Source organism: Equus quagga, chromosome 7 (assembly GCF_021613505.1).
Source record: "Equus quagga isolate Etosha38 chromosome 7, UCLA_HA_Equagga_1.0, whole genome shotgun sequence".
NCBI classification, from domain to species: domain Eukaryota; kingdom Metazoa; phylum Chordata; class Mammalia; order Perissodactyla; family Equidae; genus Equus; species Equus quagga.
The window spans coordinates 62,397,885-62,415,562 of record NC_060273.1 but is presented as its reverse complement, the minus strand read 5'-3'; the positions used below and the strand labels follow the sequence as shown (position 1 = coordinate 62,415,562).

The 17,678-nt window shown below is 45.5% G+C and overlaps 1 protein-coding gene across 1 annotated transcript; it reads right to left on the bottom strand.

Annotated features, from left to right (window-relative positions):
- Positions 1-769: 769 nt before the first annotated feature.
- On the bottom strand, positions 770-12,794 carry IL12B (interleukin 12B). Its single transcript, XM_046665531.1, has 7 exons — positions 12,716-12,794; positions 8,301-8,388; positions 5,579-5,854; positions 4,922-5,039; positions 3,172-3,389; positions 1,607-1,764; positions 770-918 (listed from the first exon to the last, which is right to left on the bottom strand). The coding sequence occupies exons 2-7, from the start codon at positions 8,386-8,388 to the stop codon at positions 787-789; spliced, it is 990 nt and encodes a 329-aa protein (XP_046521487.1). The 5' UTR covers positions 12,716-12,794; the 3' UTR covers positions 770-786.
- Between the last annotated feature and the right edge of the window lie 4,884 nt (positions 12,795-17,678).

The following is a 17,678-nucleotide window of genomic DNA, read 5'->3' as shown; positions in this document are numbered from 1 at the left end:
CAACCTGCTAGCTGGAAGCTCTATAAATAAATTAGCTGAATGTTTTAGTGGGCATTTAGTATTTAAATATAAAAATACAGTAAAGACATCTTTGTGATCTTAAAAAATTAAAAAGCAAATTGGTAGAAAATATCTTTTTGCATCTATTCCATGTCTCTTAAAAATTTTGCAGAATATCTTCCACTTTTCCTCCAAGGTTTCATCCTGGGATTAGAACCTGAAAAAGAAAGCCGAAAGTCTATGTGGATGAGAAATGTGGCAGCCAACCCTTCATATTTCACACAACATGTTGTCTGGGGCAAGTGGCCTTTGGGGATTCCATGTCAGAAGGGTCCAGCCCTTCCTTCTGTGGCCTAAGATTTGGCTGGTACCATGCTCACCAGAGACTCTCTTGAGAGTTTTCTTAAAAGAGTATCTGATCATGTCATTTCCTTGTGTAAAGCCCTTCAGGGCTCCCAGTGCCCCCTAGATGAGGGTCTAATTCCTGGAAACAGCTTACAAGCCATCCATGCTCTGACCCCTGGCTACCTCTCTCTTCTTTGCCTTCCCTTCCAGGAGGGCAGGACCTACACCTGTTTTCTTTACTGCAGCATCCCTGTGCCCAGGCTAGTGCCTGCAACAATATGGGCATCGAATCTGTTAATGAACAAATGTCTATTTCTGACTCTGGTGTCTTTGTGCAGGCACCTCATCCCCCCTTTCATTTCCTGTACCGTCCCCACCATTGCCCTGCACCTGGGTACACTGAGTGTGCAGGTCTGGCCTGGGCTGCCTGAGTCTGCATCCCTAACTGCAGGATACGGATGCCCATTCGCTCCAGGATGAGCTGTAGTAGCGGTCCCTGGCTTGGATACGGATCTGGCCATCCTTGTGGCATGTGACTGTGGCTGAAGTCTCATCCATGAAGAGTCTGTCTTTCTGCAAAGGAGAGAGAGATCTTTGGCAACACAGTTACAAGGTGAACTGGGCATATTTCTGCAAAGCACCATCTCCCCAAACAAGCACACTCTAGTTTTAGGGCAACACACTTGCAATTCACAAGGGCGTGTGTGGAACTTGCGCCACCTGCTGAGAGAAGCGCTAAGCACATGCAGCTTTTCTACTTTGTAAGCCCTGAGGGAGATACTGTTTGGTCCGGCTTTCATCTAGCATAGCTGCCTTGCTTGAAGGCTGCATGCCCACTCCCTCCAGTACTAGATGGATGGTGGGACCGACCTCAGTGGGCAGGCTCGCCTCGGTGGTTGGGCAGGCACTGCCCTCCTGACACTCCACCCTGTGCTTCTTATACTCCCTGTGAATGGACCACTCTGACCCTAGCTGGGTGACCTCTGGCAAATCACTTAACCTCTCTTAGCTTCCATGTCTTCACTCCTGAAGCGGTAACAATACTATTGCCTGCCTTTCTAGGGTTACTGTGAGATTGTGGTGGATACATGTAAAACCCTTAGCACAGTTTCAGGCACATAGAAAATTCTGAATAAACATTAGCTGTTAGTATCGTTCATCTGAGATTCATCACCCAGATGATGACATCATTCACCTTCTCCTTGATGTGGGCCTGCATAAACCTGACCGCAGAATATACGGCACCTGGATCACATCTTACCCTTTCCTTCTTGTTCTTGCCCTGGACCTGAATAGAGAATGTCAGGGAGAAGTAGGAATGTGGGGTGCTCCAGGTCTCGGGGTACTCCCAGCTGACCTCCACCTGCCGAGAATTCTTTAATGGCTTCAGCTGCAGGTTCTTGGGCGGGTCTGGTTTGACTATGGAAGAAGATAGAGAAACACCCTTTATTTTTCTAATTGGGCTTTGGAGTAAGGTCATGCTGGCTTCTGACTGCACTTTGACCTTGACCAGCTCTGAGTCCACACGGTGGTTACTTAACTCCTGTGAGCACCTGGTTGGCAAACATGAGGGACCCCTACTACCTGCTACTCACGCTGGCGCCTGTGGGAGGTGGTTTTCACCAGTCGCCATGTCCTTTATGGCGAAACCTGAGAAAGGCTCGGAATCCTTCTCATCACTGCACCATGAGATGGGACCTGGAGGTGAAACCACCTCTGCGTAGTGCTCAGAAGAAAGTTCTTAGAGACAACAAGGCTCTCACATCTGGGCTGTGCCGTAAAGGATGACCCTCTCTCAGGTCAGTCCCCCTTCTCTGCACAAACTTGGAACTGAGCTGAACCTCTTGCTGGGCATAGAGGAGAGGTTTTCTATTTAGCGCTTTCTTTTGCCGTTTCATGGCATCGGGCGCTAACTTGTCCTGTAGCAGTTATAGTCAAATTGACTCTATGCTCGTTCGTTCATTCATTCAATAAATAGTTACTGAGCACCCATTATGTGCCAGCCACTGGACTGTGCACAGAGGATTTAGCAGTGGGTATCACAAAGCCTCTGTCCTCCAGTAGCGTATCTTCTTCTAGATGAGGGGAGGGGAGACAGTCTATGCGATGTGCTCGGGCTCCTGGGCCCAGCACGACTCCAAAGACCACGGCTCCTACAGATGCTTCATAAAAATTTAACACAACTGACATCTTCTTTCCTTTAGGTTTCAGCTAAATGTCACCTCCTCAGACAGACCTTCCCTGGCCACCCTCTGTGAACTGGACCCCACCTCCCCACAATGCTAGAGCAAGCTCTGTGGTTCTATCAGACTTTATTTTGTGATGCACCTTCATTGGATAAATAGGAAAGGAAATGATAAATGGCAAAATCGCCATCTGCCAATTAGATGTCCATTTGGGGGTTTATATTCCAATAAAGAAGTTTCTTTTCAAATGCTAGAGAAAGATTGGTTGGGAACAATTGCAATTAGTAGGGAAACCCTGGTTCTGAATATGAATATGATGCTTCAGGGGCTGCTCTTGGATTCATCATGGAAGCTACCTGGGCAACAGAAGAGGAGAGCAGCCAAGAGCCTGCTTTTTCTAGTGGGGCAGATCTGTGTCTGAACTGCTAGCTGTGAGATCTGGGGCAAGCTGTTTCACTTTTCTAAGACTCAAAATCCTCTTCCTAAAAATGCAGATAATAGTACCTACATTGCACTTTTTTTGGATGCAGAATAAAAGAAGATAAGGCATGTAAACCCTTTCCCCCCGTGCCTGGGGCACTGTGAACATGTGATGAATGGCATCTGTCCTTATCAAGCACATACAATCAAGCAAACTCACTGATGTCCCTGATGAAGAAGCCGCTGGTGTAGTTTTCATACTTGAGCTTGTGAACAGCATCCACCACGATCTCAATGGGCAGGCTCTCCTCGGCGGCCGGGCAGGCACTGCCCTCCTGACACTCCACCGTGTACTTCTTATACTCCCTGTCGTCCACGCTGACCCTCTCTGCGGAGAGTGTCGCTGCTCCACACGTCACCCCTCGGGGGTCAGAGGAACTGAAGTCAAAGACAGACATTATCCTGTGTCGCACATTTGTGGTGAGTTCCTAGCAGTTGAAGCCAGCCAGCCATCTGAGGACACAGTTTCTCCAACTGGTCTGATATCTCCTCGGGGAGTAAGAAACCCGCCTCCCCAAGAGAACAAGCTCTGCTTTAAGAGGTAGTACAAGTGGTGCAGAGAAACAACTCTGCTTGTACGTGCCTCTAGTCTAAACGAGTCTGGAAAGTTTTAGATCCAGAGCTCCTGGTTAAATCTCCTTAATAAAATTTTAAATTCAGGTTTCACATTTTAATTACAAAATCAATACATGCTAAGTATAAAAAAATTAAAAAGATAAAGATGCACATAAAGGAAATGTGTGTGCCTCTTTTAACCCCAACCCTCCTTTATCCTTAATCTCCCTCCCCAGATAGAAATACAATTCATCACTTGTTGTATCCCTCCAGACCTCTCTCAATGAATATTCAGAGCAATTATATATCCACGTGTATATATGCATACACACATATATTTTGTCTATATGTATAAACACTGATTTTATTTTTTATAAAATAGGATCCAATTTTATATATATATATATAGACACACACACACATGCACACATATGGTTTTGTAACCATCTCCTCCCTGTCTGAACATATGATGGGGAGAGCTCCATGACAGACCATATGGACCGGGTTATTCATTTTGATGACTGCACATTAAGCCGGAGCATAATGTACCACACTTTATTTAACCTTTCCCCTGCTGATTACCACAAATGTCACAATAAACACTTGCATCTATGTCTTTGTGCACGTCTATAAGCATTTCTTTGGCTGGCATTTTCATTTTAAAGATGGCAAAGTGAGTCCCAAAGTTTCATTTACTCCGTGAAACAGTGGCAAGGCCAGGCTGGTCACCAAGGGTCTGCTCCTCCATCCTCCGTTGTTGGGGACTTAGATGAGGAGTGGAGGGAGGCACGTGGAGGGGCTAACCTAGGTTCTGTATCCATGGCAGCTGGCTTCTTAGGGAAAGTTCAACTGTATTGGACAAACAGTGAAGTTCAGATTAGAAGTGTCGGCAGAAGAAAAAGGAGTTGAAGTGGCCCTGGGAAAAATTTCCAGAGGCCTCACAGAGTTTTCTGGAGTCGGCTTCAGGATCTATGCCCTAGAGCTCTTGTTTCTATTTTGACTCAAGGTGCAATTTTGGCAAGTCGTTTATAGCTTCAATTTCTCCCTTTATCCCTCCCCGTGGTGCCATGAGCCTTAATGCAGCATCACCTGGCAATTTGGATGAGTGGGTTCAAACACAGCAGAGGCTATTCCCAGGCCCCAACAATGTCCTGTTCTAACGCATACATTTGTTTAGGTGATTAGCTTAGCGCTCCATGTTCTTTCCCCAACTTAGGCAAGTGGGGCGGTGAAACAATACGGGTCTGACTTTGTTTTCTCCCTTAGCACTGACTGACAGGCCCTTGCTAGGTCACTCTCATTCTTAATGAAATCATTCTAGCAAAATGCTGAGAAACTGGAGCGGTTTCACTTACCCTCTGCTGCTTTTGACACTGAATTTCAAATCAGTACTGATTGCTGTCAGCCACCAGCATGTGAAACGTCCGGAATAATTCTTTGCCTCACATTTTAGAAAGGTCTTATTTTTGGATTCTGGGTTTGAGAAAAACAAAAATTCGATATTTAGGGGTTTTCTTTCAGAAAGATTTTGATTGTGATTAATCACAGGCCACCAACTGGTCCAAGAGTGAAGACCTTCCATTTATTTCCTTGGAAAATGCTGCTGTTCCCCTGGTAGGCAGGTCACTGAGGACTGGGAGTGTCCCAGTAGGATGCTGATTCTGCAGAGTATACTACACATCTAACACATTGGAGAGGGTTTAATTTTTTTCAAGGCTATCCCCCAGGGCTGAGTTCGGCACTATACACACTGGTTAACTTCCATTAGTCATCCAATAATACCACTGTTATTTAAAGAGAACCTCAGGAAAAGCATCTAGATTCAGATGAAACTGTCTCAACATGAGATTTGGGTGGTTGATAACCCAAAGTGTCTAGCAAAGGAAAACCAAAGCCAAGGAAAACATAGGTTCTGGGTGGCTTCAGTAAGAGACTTGATATTACTACATTGCTACATTTGTACCTCTTAGGGAGCAAGAGAAAACTGACATGATCCAAGGGAATGGCATTACCTTTCTGGTCTTTTAAAATGTCAGTGGACCAAACTCCATCTTCCTTCTTGTGAAGCAGCAGGTGAGAATGGCTCAGAACCTCGCCTCCTTTGTGACAGGTGTACTGGCCAGCATCTCCAAACTCTTTGACTTGGATGGTCAAGGTTTTGCCAGAGCCTAAGACCTCATTGCTCTGGGCTGAGGTCCAGATGATGCCTTCTTCTTCAGGGGTATTGCAGGTGAGGACCACCATTTCTCCAGGGGCATCAGGGTACCAATCCAATTCTACAACATACACTGGAGAGCAGAGGGAATGGAGAACCAGACTATGAGCTCCATGAACTCTGGGACTGTGTGTTTTGAACCACCTGGGCATCTGTACTGCCAAAGCACAATCTTGCACATCACAGCAAATGCTTGCTGAGATGATCTCAGGGTATTGGGCCCCACTTGGGTTCAAGGTCATGGAAGAGAGAAGCAAAGAGTTTTATAGTTGCCATTGACTCATTAACTGGCAGGCTGCCATTAATAATTGACCTCTGATCACTGGCAGATGAAGAAGGCCTTGATACACCAAAAAATGCAAGCAGCACAAGACTCTTTGCTGAAGGCCTGGTGGAGATAAGAAACTTCCAATACAATTTCAGTTTTATAGGGAATAAAGCAGGGCAGTGTCGAGAAAGACTGACCAAGCCTGAGATCCTGTCCCCACCAGCTGGCTGGGGAATTTGGAGCAAGATACTTTATTACCATGAACCTCAGTTTCCTCATCTGTAAAATGACAATAATAATAGTATCTATGCCTCAGGTTTGGCTGTGAGGATTAAATGCAAAAGCACTTAGCACAGTGTACTTAGTAAAGTGCTTAAGGAAAGGACTTACCACAGTGTTCACCATAGTAAACTTAGTTGTTATTGTTATTCACAGACCAAAGGGTCAGACAACTGCACAGAGAACTGTCTTATGATTCTCCATGGGGATTTAAGGATTTAGTTCCTACTGCATGAAACTCACCAATGGAGATTTTCTTTCTCTGTGTTTTTTTTAGCTATTTTATACTCTTATGAGGAAATTCAGTAGATCTTAGTCTTCCCATTTTATAGAGGAGGGTACTGAGACCAAGAGGCTAAGCAAGCTTATATCAAGTTAGAAGCACAAGAGCTACATCTTAGACCTTGTCTCTGGCTTTGCACTGGATCTCTCATACCAGTATCTAAACTGGCACTTCAGGAATGGCTTAGTATAGTATTTCAAAGAGTGTGTCACATCAAACCTTCATTCATTCACTCATGCATCAATTATGAATTGAATAGAATGGTTTAATGCAGGTGTTCTCCACGCACGATCATCGAACCACCATCAGCAACATCACCTGGGGATCTGTTAGAAACGTGAACTCTGAGTTGCTGAATCAGGAACTTTGGGCTGGGCCCAGTGATCTGGTTATTTGTGCTCTCCAGATGATTTTGATGCCCACTCAGGTTTGAGAGCCATCGCGGTTAAGAGCCTGGATTCTGGAGTCCCACAGGTCTGGGTTTAGATTCAGCTTTATCTCATACTAGCCTATGGCCTTGGGTAGGACATTCAATTCCTCTAAGCTTCAGTGTCATCATCTTTAAAATGAGCACAATAATCGTACTTGCTTCAGAAGGTTGAGATGGGGATTATACAAGCTAATTCATACAAGAGCTTAACCCACACCCCTTAAATGCTCTATAAATGGTGGCTCTTGCTGTTGGCATCCAAATGGAAAGCATTGTGGGATATAAAGTTCTCGCTTTACATGAAAGGGATTTATAACTACTGAATGGGTAACAAAGACAAGAGGGGAAAAGCATTTGGGACCCAACTCTCTGGAAATGATTAGCTGTGATGACATAAAACCACATGGCATCTTTGGCTTTCTCTAGTTTTCCTTTGTCCCACTGGTGACCGAACAGTGTGGCTATTTTCCTGTCACAACTAAGACTCAGAAGGCCTAGAAGACCTTTGTCCAGGGACAGGGACCACAATTGCAGGAGGGAACCTGATGAGGAGCATCTAGAACCTAGTGCTTGGCTGCATCTCATCTTGTCTCCAAGGTCGAAAGCCCTCTCAGTGTCTCTCACATTGACTTTCTGGAATTTCTGTGGTTTACCAAATCAGAAGTTACTAACAGTTGACTATGCAAGGGCCAAAGTTCCCGAGCTCACTAAAAATCCCAGGGTTGGAAGGGATCTGGCACAATTGTCTGGCTCACACCTCTGCCTTTACTCAAGGGAGGGTCTGAAGCTCTCCTGGAGCAGAGTGGGGACGGCTGGATGGATGTCTTCCTGAAATTCCTAAGAATAGTTCAAAATTTTTTTCAGGCACCCATTTCAGTGTTATACTCTCCTGACTGTCAAAAGACTATTTAAAATATTAAATGAAGATTTTTAATTTATGTCTATTTCCTCTTGCTCAGTTCTCCAAGGACATAGGAAACAATTGCTTCACGTCCTTCTCGTAAAATACTTATGAGAAGAAAACTTCATGTCCTTCTTGAAATACTTAAGCGCATCAGCTGTGAAGTGAGACAGAATGGGATCAAGCCCCTGTTCCACCCTCACCAGGTATGTAAAATTGAGTTTCCCCAGAGTGATGGCTCCCCCTAGGAAGCCCCAATGCACGGCTGTCCATTTCAGTCTGATTTCCCCACAGGGCTGCCCGAGAGGCCTGGCTCAGAACCCGGGGCCTCCAGAGAGAATGAGGAGAGTCTGGTTACCATCTTTCTCCAGTTCCCATATGGCCATGAGGGGAGACGCCAGCAAAACCAGGGAAAACCAGGAGAGGACCAACCACTGCTGATACATCTGTGGGAGGCAGGGAACCAGGAGGAGAAGGAGGAAAAGAGAAAGAAGACGGAAAAGAGGAGAGAGAAGGTCAACAATTACTCAGTTACCTTCAGAAGCCATATTCACATTCTCCCTACATTGTTTTTAATCTTTATTTTCTACACCGTCTTCTTCTCTACACAGTCAGGTTAAGTGAATTACAGGAGCCCTGTGCCAGCCAGTCTCTGGACAAGAACATCTCCAGATAGAGAACCACAGACTATCTGAGGCTGAAAGACACCTAAGGCCGGCCGTCTGATATAATCCTCTTATTTTTAAGATGAAAAACCTAAGGCTCAGAGAAGGAGCATGACGTGTCTCAATCAGCATTCAGCAGTTTTTACTTGGTACTTACTATGTAAAGGGCACTGAACTAGAGCAGTTGGGAGTGAAAAAAGGATTCTTTCTGTCTTGCAGGAGCAAATACTTTCATTCAACAAATATTTATGAAGTCAGTGTGTTAAATGCTTACCCTCCAGTTGGGGAGATCAGCTACACACCTGTACCATTGTAGCAGAGGCAGTATATGCGGTGACACCAGCACTAAAGGACTTTGGGTGGGGGGAAGGCAATGCAGAAGTGATCTTTCAAGTTCTGGCAACGACCTGGTTGCCAGCCCTTGTTGCAGAGGTTTAGTTTCTCTCCTTGTTTAGACTGTAATTGCTCCAAACTCACAGATTACTTCCTCCCACATAATGTAACCAGTGGTTCTCAAACTTGAATGTAAGTCAGAATAACCTGGAAGCCTTGCTACAATACAGATTGCTGAGTCCCACCCCGACAGTGGCTCATTCAGCAGGTCTGGGGATGGGGCCTAAGAATCTGCATTCCTAAAAGTTTCCAGGCAAAGCTGATCTGGCTGGTCTGGGGACCACACTTGGAGAACCTCTGGTTTAGTCCATGTTCAGGGTCCAGAGCCTCTGAAAATCAAGATGTTCCCTGAGAGCAGACCATAAAATATTGATATAGTCACCATGAATTGATGAAATACATATATATATATATATTTTTTTTTTTACACTAAATCAGCCTCCATCTTATATTGAAACTCAATCTATATTAGTATCCAGGATCTATGAAAATCTTCAGACTGTGAAAACCATACCCAACCTGTGAATTAGGTAGAGATGATTATTATTTCATTTCAGTGAAACGCCTCCATCCATCTCAGAGAGCACCAGTGTTCTGCAGAAACCACAGTCTAAATCATATGAAGAACAAGATGCAAAATTTTTGGCCAAGTACCTTAAAAGTGAGCATTGCTTGGTTGGGGTGACTGAATATTGACAAATCATGGCTTCGTTAGAACTGCTGCTAATCCCAGGGGATCCTTGCTATGGATGTCACCCCCTTAGACTATAAAGGTTGTGAGGGGCAGAGACAGGACGAGGTCAGGCCTCCCTGCACATGGTCAGCGCGCCTGTCACAGCAGCACGGAGCTTTCAGGGACATGCCTATCAACTCATCCCAAGTTATGGCTGTAGCAAAGTACTCGTTGCCACAGAGCATCAGTGAGTCCATTCATAGGTTTGGAGTCAAGCAGATGTGGGCTTAAATTCTGGTCCCACCACTCACTCGTTGTGTGATGCTGGCCAGATTACTCTCTGAGCCTTAATCTCCTCATCTACAAAATGGATATAACATCCATCTCAGAGGGTTGTTGGGAGAATGCAATGAGATGACATATTATAGAAGGCAATGGATAGCATGTTAGCTTGTACCTAGGGGAAGGGATAAAGGGAAAATTTGGTATCTCTCTGTTTTGTATACAATAGGTAGACAAACAAATCGTGCCTGGCTGTAGGGAAACGCCCATAGAGGTACTGCAATTACACAGGTCTGTAAAACCCAGACGTTGGCACCCTGGGAAGGAAAACGACAGAGATTCCTGGTACCTCCTGGTGATTCTTTTACACTCCCTTAATGCTGACGTTTTCCCTTTGGCTGGCTACATGCCCAGCAATTCTTCTCTGGGCCTCAGATGCATTTGAGAATTTCAGGTGAATTGCACTTCAGGGTTAAGGGAGCCCAGGTGACGGTTGTAAGAAACAACTCTCACTTCAGTATCATCTACCTTTTAAACCAGGGTGTAGAGATGATGGAGGGTCACTTTCTTAAGCAAACCCAGGAGAAACCAAAAAGGGGGCAGCAGGTAGTTACCCTGCTGTTCTCTAGGTCAGCTGATGCCAGGGAGCCGTAGCTCACAGCCCACATTTCCTTGACATGCTGAGTTTCAGAGTCTTGAGGATTAGACATTTTTTTTTTCATGTAATTTCATAGATTTTCTAAACTCCTGAAACCCTTGGAGGTAGGATGCAGGGACCCCAGGTCCTGTGGTATGTTAAGGCTCCCAACGCTGGTGCCAGCGTGGGCATGCCAATGATACCTGGGTGGGCATCTCTTTTTCAAGGTTTATTTTGTTTGTTACTTTTCAGTTAGAAAATAACATTATTATTTAAAAATAAAAAGATGGGCCAGCCTAGTGGCGTAGTGGTTAAGTTTGCACACTCCATTTCTGTTGCCCAGGGTTCACAGGTTCAGATCCTGGGTATGGACCTACACACCGCTCGTCAAGCCATGCTGTGGCGACGTCCCACATACAAAACAGGAAGATTGCCACGGATGTTAGCTCAGTGACAATTTTCCTCAGGCAAAAGAGGAGGATTGGCAACAGATGTTAGCTCAGAGACAATCTTCCTTGCCAAAATAAATAAATAAATAAATAAATAAAATAAAAAGACATAGTCACAGGAGGCGTGGGCAGCACAGGCAAAGGGCCCCAGTTTTAGAGCCAGGCAGACCTGAATTCACATCCCAGCTCTGCCACTTATTAGTTGTGTGACTCTGGGCAAGTCACTGACCTCTTTAAGCCTCACTCTCTTAATCTGTAAAATGGGCATCCTGCTGTGGTGAGGAGGTAATGAAATAATTCATGGAGAGTATCCAGCTTGTTGCCCAAATGAAGTCAGGACTCCTGGCTATTTGCTCTCACAGAGCCCCATTCCTCTTCTCAGGATACTTACTACAATTGCGATAATATAGTTATTTCTTTACTGTTCGTCTTCCCTGCCACACTGAGGTCTCTGATGGCAGGGATCATGTCCCTCTTATTCCATACTCTGTTCCCAGAGTCTAGCATAAAGACTCTAGCATAGAGGGAGTTCATTAATTGTTAGAAGAATGATTGTAGAGAAATGATAAAATGTCAGATTTCAGTAAAATGAACTCTAAGAGGATGCCCAAATTCCTTCTAGTGCCTTGAAATTCTTTATTTGAAAAAAAGTGGGCCACCACGTGGGGTTTGGTAATCTCTTTGTAAAAATAATATTTTAACCGGATCATTGTTTTCTTTCAACCTGAGAATCATTGCACACACTTTACTTGGGTAACTGTAAGACACCAGGACAGTAAAGAATATCTCTGTTTTTCCCTCTCACAGACTTTAAAACTTTTAAGAAAGTAGTTTTAGACCTTTCAATTGCTTTCCATTTTTTAAGTGGGGCCAAAGTTAGTTAATCCAAAAGATCTGGATAACCCAGCTATGAGTCTGGTTGACTGTCACAACTGACTGTAAGCCGTCACACATACGGGAGCAAGTATGCTCTGTAACATTCAGTTATGAGGTATAAGTCCGAATTTGTTTATTTATTGAATTCATTATTAATGAATGCAAAGCTTTCAAAAAGTTCACAACACTAAAGGCAAGTGCCACTCCAACTCTATATAATCCTTTAAGTGACGGGCATTAATGTGGAGGAACACACTTTTTTTGAGGAAGATTGTCCCTGAGCTAACATCTGTTGCCAATCTTCCTCTTTTTGCTTGAGGAAGATTGTCGCTGAGCTAACATCTGTGCCCATCTTCTCCTATTTTATGTGGGATGCCGCTACAGGGTGGCTTGACAAGCGGTACTAGGTCCATGCCTGGGATCTGAACCTGCGAACCCTGGGCCACCGAAGTGGAGCATGCCAACTTAACCACTATGCCATCGGGCTGGCCCTTGAGGAACACACTTTTATATACATACCACTTTTAAACAAGACAAAATCATATCTTTCTAATGTGCATCTGCTCCCAGACCTTGGTATACAATTATTCTTAGTTGACTTTTAAAACTAATACTTTAGACATCAGCCCCCAAACTACTGACTTTTCACTAGTGTCCCAGCAGCTAAGTCACCAGAAACGCTTCCAGGCATTTACCCAGTCCACGACGCCAGGTGCAGGGGTGGCACACGCATGGTGCCTACCGCCAGACAGCCTGCGGGTCTGCGAAAGGGATCACAGGGGCTAGCGAAGTGCTTACCTTGCTTCTGGCCAGGCTGCGGAGTTCACTGGGTCTGAAACCGTTTCTTGTTTCTTCTGCTGCTGCTGCTGCTACTGGAGCTTATATACTCTACTCCTACCAAGCTTTCTGATGGAAACTTCAATTAGAAACTGAGTTGTTCCAAGTTGCAACACTGAAAACAACTCTGAAAACCTTCTGGGGGAATTTCAAGAAGTTCCTTTTTTTTTTTTTCTGTGTGTATCAATAATGCTGAGGGAACACAGACATCAAAATCCCAGGTAATGAACTAAGAGGAAGTGACTTTTGGGTGGGGGAAAAGGAAGGAGATAGGATGCTGTTTTCTTTGGGTTGACATCATGGCCAAGGCGCTCAGAGACAGCACCAGGCAGCCTCCCTGGGTTCCACAGACCAGAGAAGAAGGAAGGCCAAGGAGAAGTCACGCAGGAGGCTGAGTTCAGGTCAGGATCGCGTAACTCTATGCTAGAGGGTCAGAAAGCAAAATCTAGGGTTCTCCTGAAGTCCAAGAGGAAGAGATGAATGGCAAAGGGTTTAGAATATCTGGGGCACGCTTCCACACATTATTTCTTTAACATCTGGATTTCAGAAACGTACTATCACCACCCATTGTGGCTGCATGCACCACACACACACACACACACACTCACACTCTGCACATTTGTACAGACAGTCTTTGAGAGATGATAATGTGTGTATTATTAATAAGACTCAAATATGTAGGGACGCAGCCTACGCTCATAGGTACTAGCTCATAGACAGATGGGAGCAGAAAGTGAAACATCCACAGGCAGAGACTTAGACAACCCCTGCCATACTCAAGGCGCACTCTCCTGGGCACCCAGACTATACCCTGACACTCATTTGCACACAAATCTATGGCCGTAGGAGCTCTACGCAGATGCACAGATTTAGCAAAATTAGCTAGAAATTCCTGGCCGAATTTAATATTGCTAAGAAGGATGCAAAGCAGTACACCGGTGTTCCACACGGCCACCCGATCTGCACACCAACAGGAAAATAACATGAACCACGAAGACCTCCACCAAGTACAGGTCCACAGACGCGGGCCGTACCCACAGTCGCCGACAGAGGGCGCTGCTGCGAGGCGGTCCCGGCGCGGCGGCCGGGGTCCGAGAGCGCGCTCCGCCGGCGACTTCTCCATCCCGGCCCGGCCCCCGCTGCGCGGGAAGTTCCTGGGCCCCGGCCGCGTGTCGGGTGGGCGCAGATTTCTGTGCTAACTTTCCTCGCAGTCTCAGCGCGGGGAAAACGGGAAACCCAGGCGAGAGCGGCGGAGCTTCCCAACCGCACACTTCCTCCCTCCCTCCGTTTGTCCCGGCCGGGGAGGGCGCCGCACCGCGCCGGCCTTGGGAGGGCGGGGACCGCTCAGCCGGCAGTCCCACTGGTTATCCGACCTTGTGCTCTGGCTTAGGCGGAGACGTTCCCTCCAGCTCAGAGCGCCTTCTCCCATCTCCTTGGTCCTCTAGGCTTCGGGTGAAATGGAAGTTCTTCTCAAATTAAACAACAAGGGAAAACGTCCTGTATCCAAGATAGACGGTTATATGAACATAGTAGGTTGCATTGTATGTTGGTTGTATGATACCGTTTGGGTGTGTGTGTGCGCTTTTTACAGTGGGCATCCCTGAGGAGTACAGCTAGGCGGTGATGGGGAAGGGACCTTACGGCAGTTTGCTTTGTTTCTTTGTTATTATGTGACAGACACATTCGTATCAAATTAGGCGCTGGCCTGGTGGTATAGTGGTTAAGTTCGGGCGCTTCAGATCCCAGGCGCGGACCTACACATCACTTATCAAGCCACGCTGTGGCAGGCGTCCCACATACAAAATAGAGGAAGACCGGCAGGGATGTTAGCTCAGGGCCAATCTTCCTCAAAAAAAAAAAAATAGTATCAACTTGGATGGGGCGCTGTTTCTGTAAAAATGTATTTATTTTCCCCAACAAATCATCAAACATTACTGAACAGAAAACAAGATGAAATGGACATGAAATAATTTCACTAATTCATTCACAGTGGCTGCACCTCTACAGACAAGCCTGTCCATGGCTCCCTGTAAATACATATATACGTAAAGACAAGTAAGGCAAAAACATTTTCTCAATGTGTTCATCAAAGCATCTTCAAAGTAAAAAAAATTGATCTGAGACCTAAAATCTAAGTAAAAATAGTTTGCTAGTGATGCGAAAGCAGCGTCAAGGTAAGCCCTGGCCCCCTTTTCCGCTCAGATTGCAGCCCCAGGGCCCGTCCTATAGGACAAGTGTGGGGCCACCACTGTTGGCCTGTGCCAAGGGCAAGGAGTAGGTGTAAGAATGTGGTTTCTGCAGTTAGAGACCTGGATTCCAGCACCTGCTCGGCAAGTTACTTAAATTCTCTAAGCCTCAATTCCCACATCTGTAAAATGGGATTAATAACAGTACCTGATCTTAGGTTTGTGGTAAAGATTAAGAGGGGTATGATGTAATGCACTGGGCACAGCATCCTGGCTGAGCGCTTAGTAAATGGCTCCATTTATTCATAAATTCATTTACCCTGGCTGTTCCAGGAAGCCTTTTGGGAGCTCACTAGAGGACATCGATGATGACAAGAGGAACAAAAGAAGACAGAGAATTAATGTGAGGAACAGGACGGGGGCTCCTAATAATCCTCATGTTGTGAAACCACATGGCTACAGCTGAGCTGCTAATTTGGCTCTGAGCATCCAGGTAGCCAGATGAGAAAGAAGAGGCTTCTCTTGCCGCATCTTCGCCGCATAGGGCCAACTGAATATTTTGATGAGTCCAGTTCACCCATGGAGCAAGTAGTTCTCATACTTTATCTGCAGATAAGAAAAAAATTCAGGTTCTCAGGCCTCACCCCCAGAGACTGTGATTCGGTGGATCTGGGGTGTGGCTTGGCAATCTGCATTCTCACAAAATTGCAGGTGATTCTGATGTGGGGACCGGGGCCTGCACTTTGAGACATGCTGTCTGATCTTAGATCTGTGTCCTCCATTGCCTGGGGACACATCCTATGCCTCACTCATCCCTGGACACCCCCCAAGGCTGGCCAGCACCCTGGTAATGTCAGCCGAATGCCTGTTGTCCTGATTTCACAGAAGAGGTTTGTCACCTTGTCCCACTTCACAGTCCAGACCCTGACCCCAGGCAAACTGAACCAGGGCCTGTCATCTCCCTTTGGCTCTTCCTGTGGGAAAGAAAGGGCTGCTGACAAACAGCAGGCATGCTGAGCTGTAAGACAGAGGGGATCCCCCTAGAAACTGAAAATAGCTTGAAGAATTTTTTGACCACAAAACCTTTTTTTTTCCCAGGAGAATGCTCTGAGCTTCTAGCACAAGTTTCAAATAAAGGGGAACCCATGTATACTCTTTAAAATTAAAATGTTTAAAAAATTACACAAACAATACATACATACATGCTATTGTAAAAACTTCAAACAATACAAATATACTTAGAATAAAAAGTTGGAGGTCTGATTCCCATTGCTCCCAGAGGTCACCCTTGCCAACATTTCGATGTCTATTCCTGGAGTCTGCTCTTGACTCTTTTCTGTGTATTTATGTCTATCTGGCTTTATAAATGGGATCATACTATACATATTCTTCTGCAAATTGCTCTTTTTTCGCAAAAGTCAATTTTGTGTTCAGTCTTTTCCTGTGTCTTGCTTGAGGTCTTCTGGAATATTCTATCTCGATCAGTTAGGGTGCTTTGGGCTTTGTTTTCTAGCTAGCTTCTCTCAGGCTCCCAAAATGGCTCGGAAATTCCAGGCATTAATCCACACAGGACAACATCAAGGATAATAAGAAACCATCTTTTCTTGTGTGTCTCTCTTAGGAGCAAACAATTTGTCCCAGAAGCTCCCGTAGGCTTCTCCTCATCTCCCTGGTCACCTGGAAACCGATCACTGAGGAGAAGGGGCTCGTGATGAAAGTGTTAGACAAGCCAAGTTTGCCCCCACGCTGTGGAGAGGATCAGGGTCCCAGAGGAATGGTTACTCCAACCAGGTGGAAATGGGCAGGCAATTGAGAGTCATCTGTGTCTTTTCGGTGACCTAGGTGAGCCCAAGTGGTTAGTGCTGCCAACGAAGCGAAGAAATACGGCAATTGTGGGGATAATGAGGACCAAGGCTTCTTTCCCCGGTGGCCAGTGGGTTTTGAAGGGACACTTGTAGATTAGGGGTCTTGGCAGTAGCTCCCACCTGCCATCTCAGAGATTGTGCTCCTATAGAACAAAGACTGGAAGGTTCTATAGCCAAAAATTTAACAGTGTATATCTGAGTTGGTATGATTATAGATGATTTTTGCTTTATTATTTATGATTTCCTGAATTTTCCAAAATGTCTTCCAGTTACTTTTCTAATCGGAAAAAATTTCATTGAAAAGAGGTGAAGGAAGCCCACAAAAACAGCAGAATATGTAGTGATTAGGAATTTACATTCTAGGTTAGATCAGGATCCATATTTCAAATATAATTGAATGTGCTTCTGGATTCTAACCTTTTCCTGGGCTGAACGTCACCAGGTCACTCCTGGAGGGCTGTGCTTCGTAGGTGGTGATGGAGAGGCGTCTGTCGTAGGTGTGCTGTTTCCTGGAGGCTCAAGCCTGCCCGAAGTGATCTCATTCAATTTTTCAATTGTCCTTCAAACACATTTTTTTTGATGCTTTCTAGAAGATCCTTAAATCAGCTTCATTTTTGTGTGTGTGAGGAAGATTGTCCCTGAGCTAACATCTGTGCCAATCTTCCTCTATTTTGTATATGGGACACTGCCACAGCATGGCCTGATGAGCTGTGTGTAGGTCCATGCTTGGGATCCAAACCTGTGAACTCTGAGCTGCCGAAGGAGAGTGCGCGAACCTAACCACTAGGCCACTGGGCTGGCCCCTCAGCTTCATTTTTAAAGGTACTCAGATGTCTTCTCCAACCTCCACCCTTCAACAATGACTTTGATCAC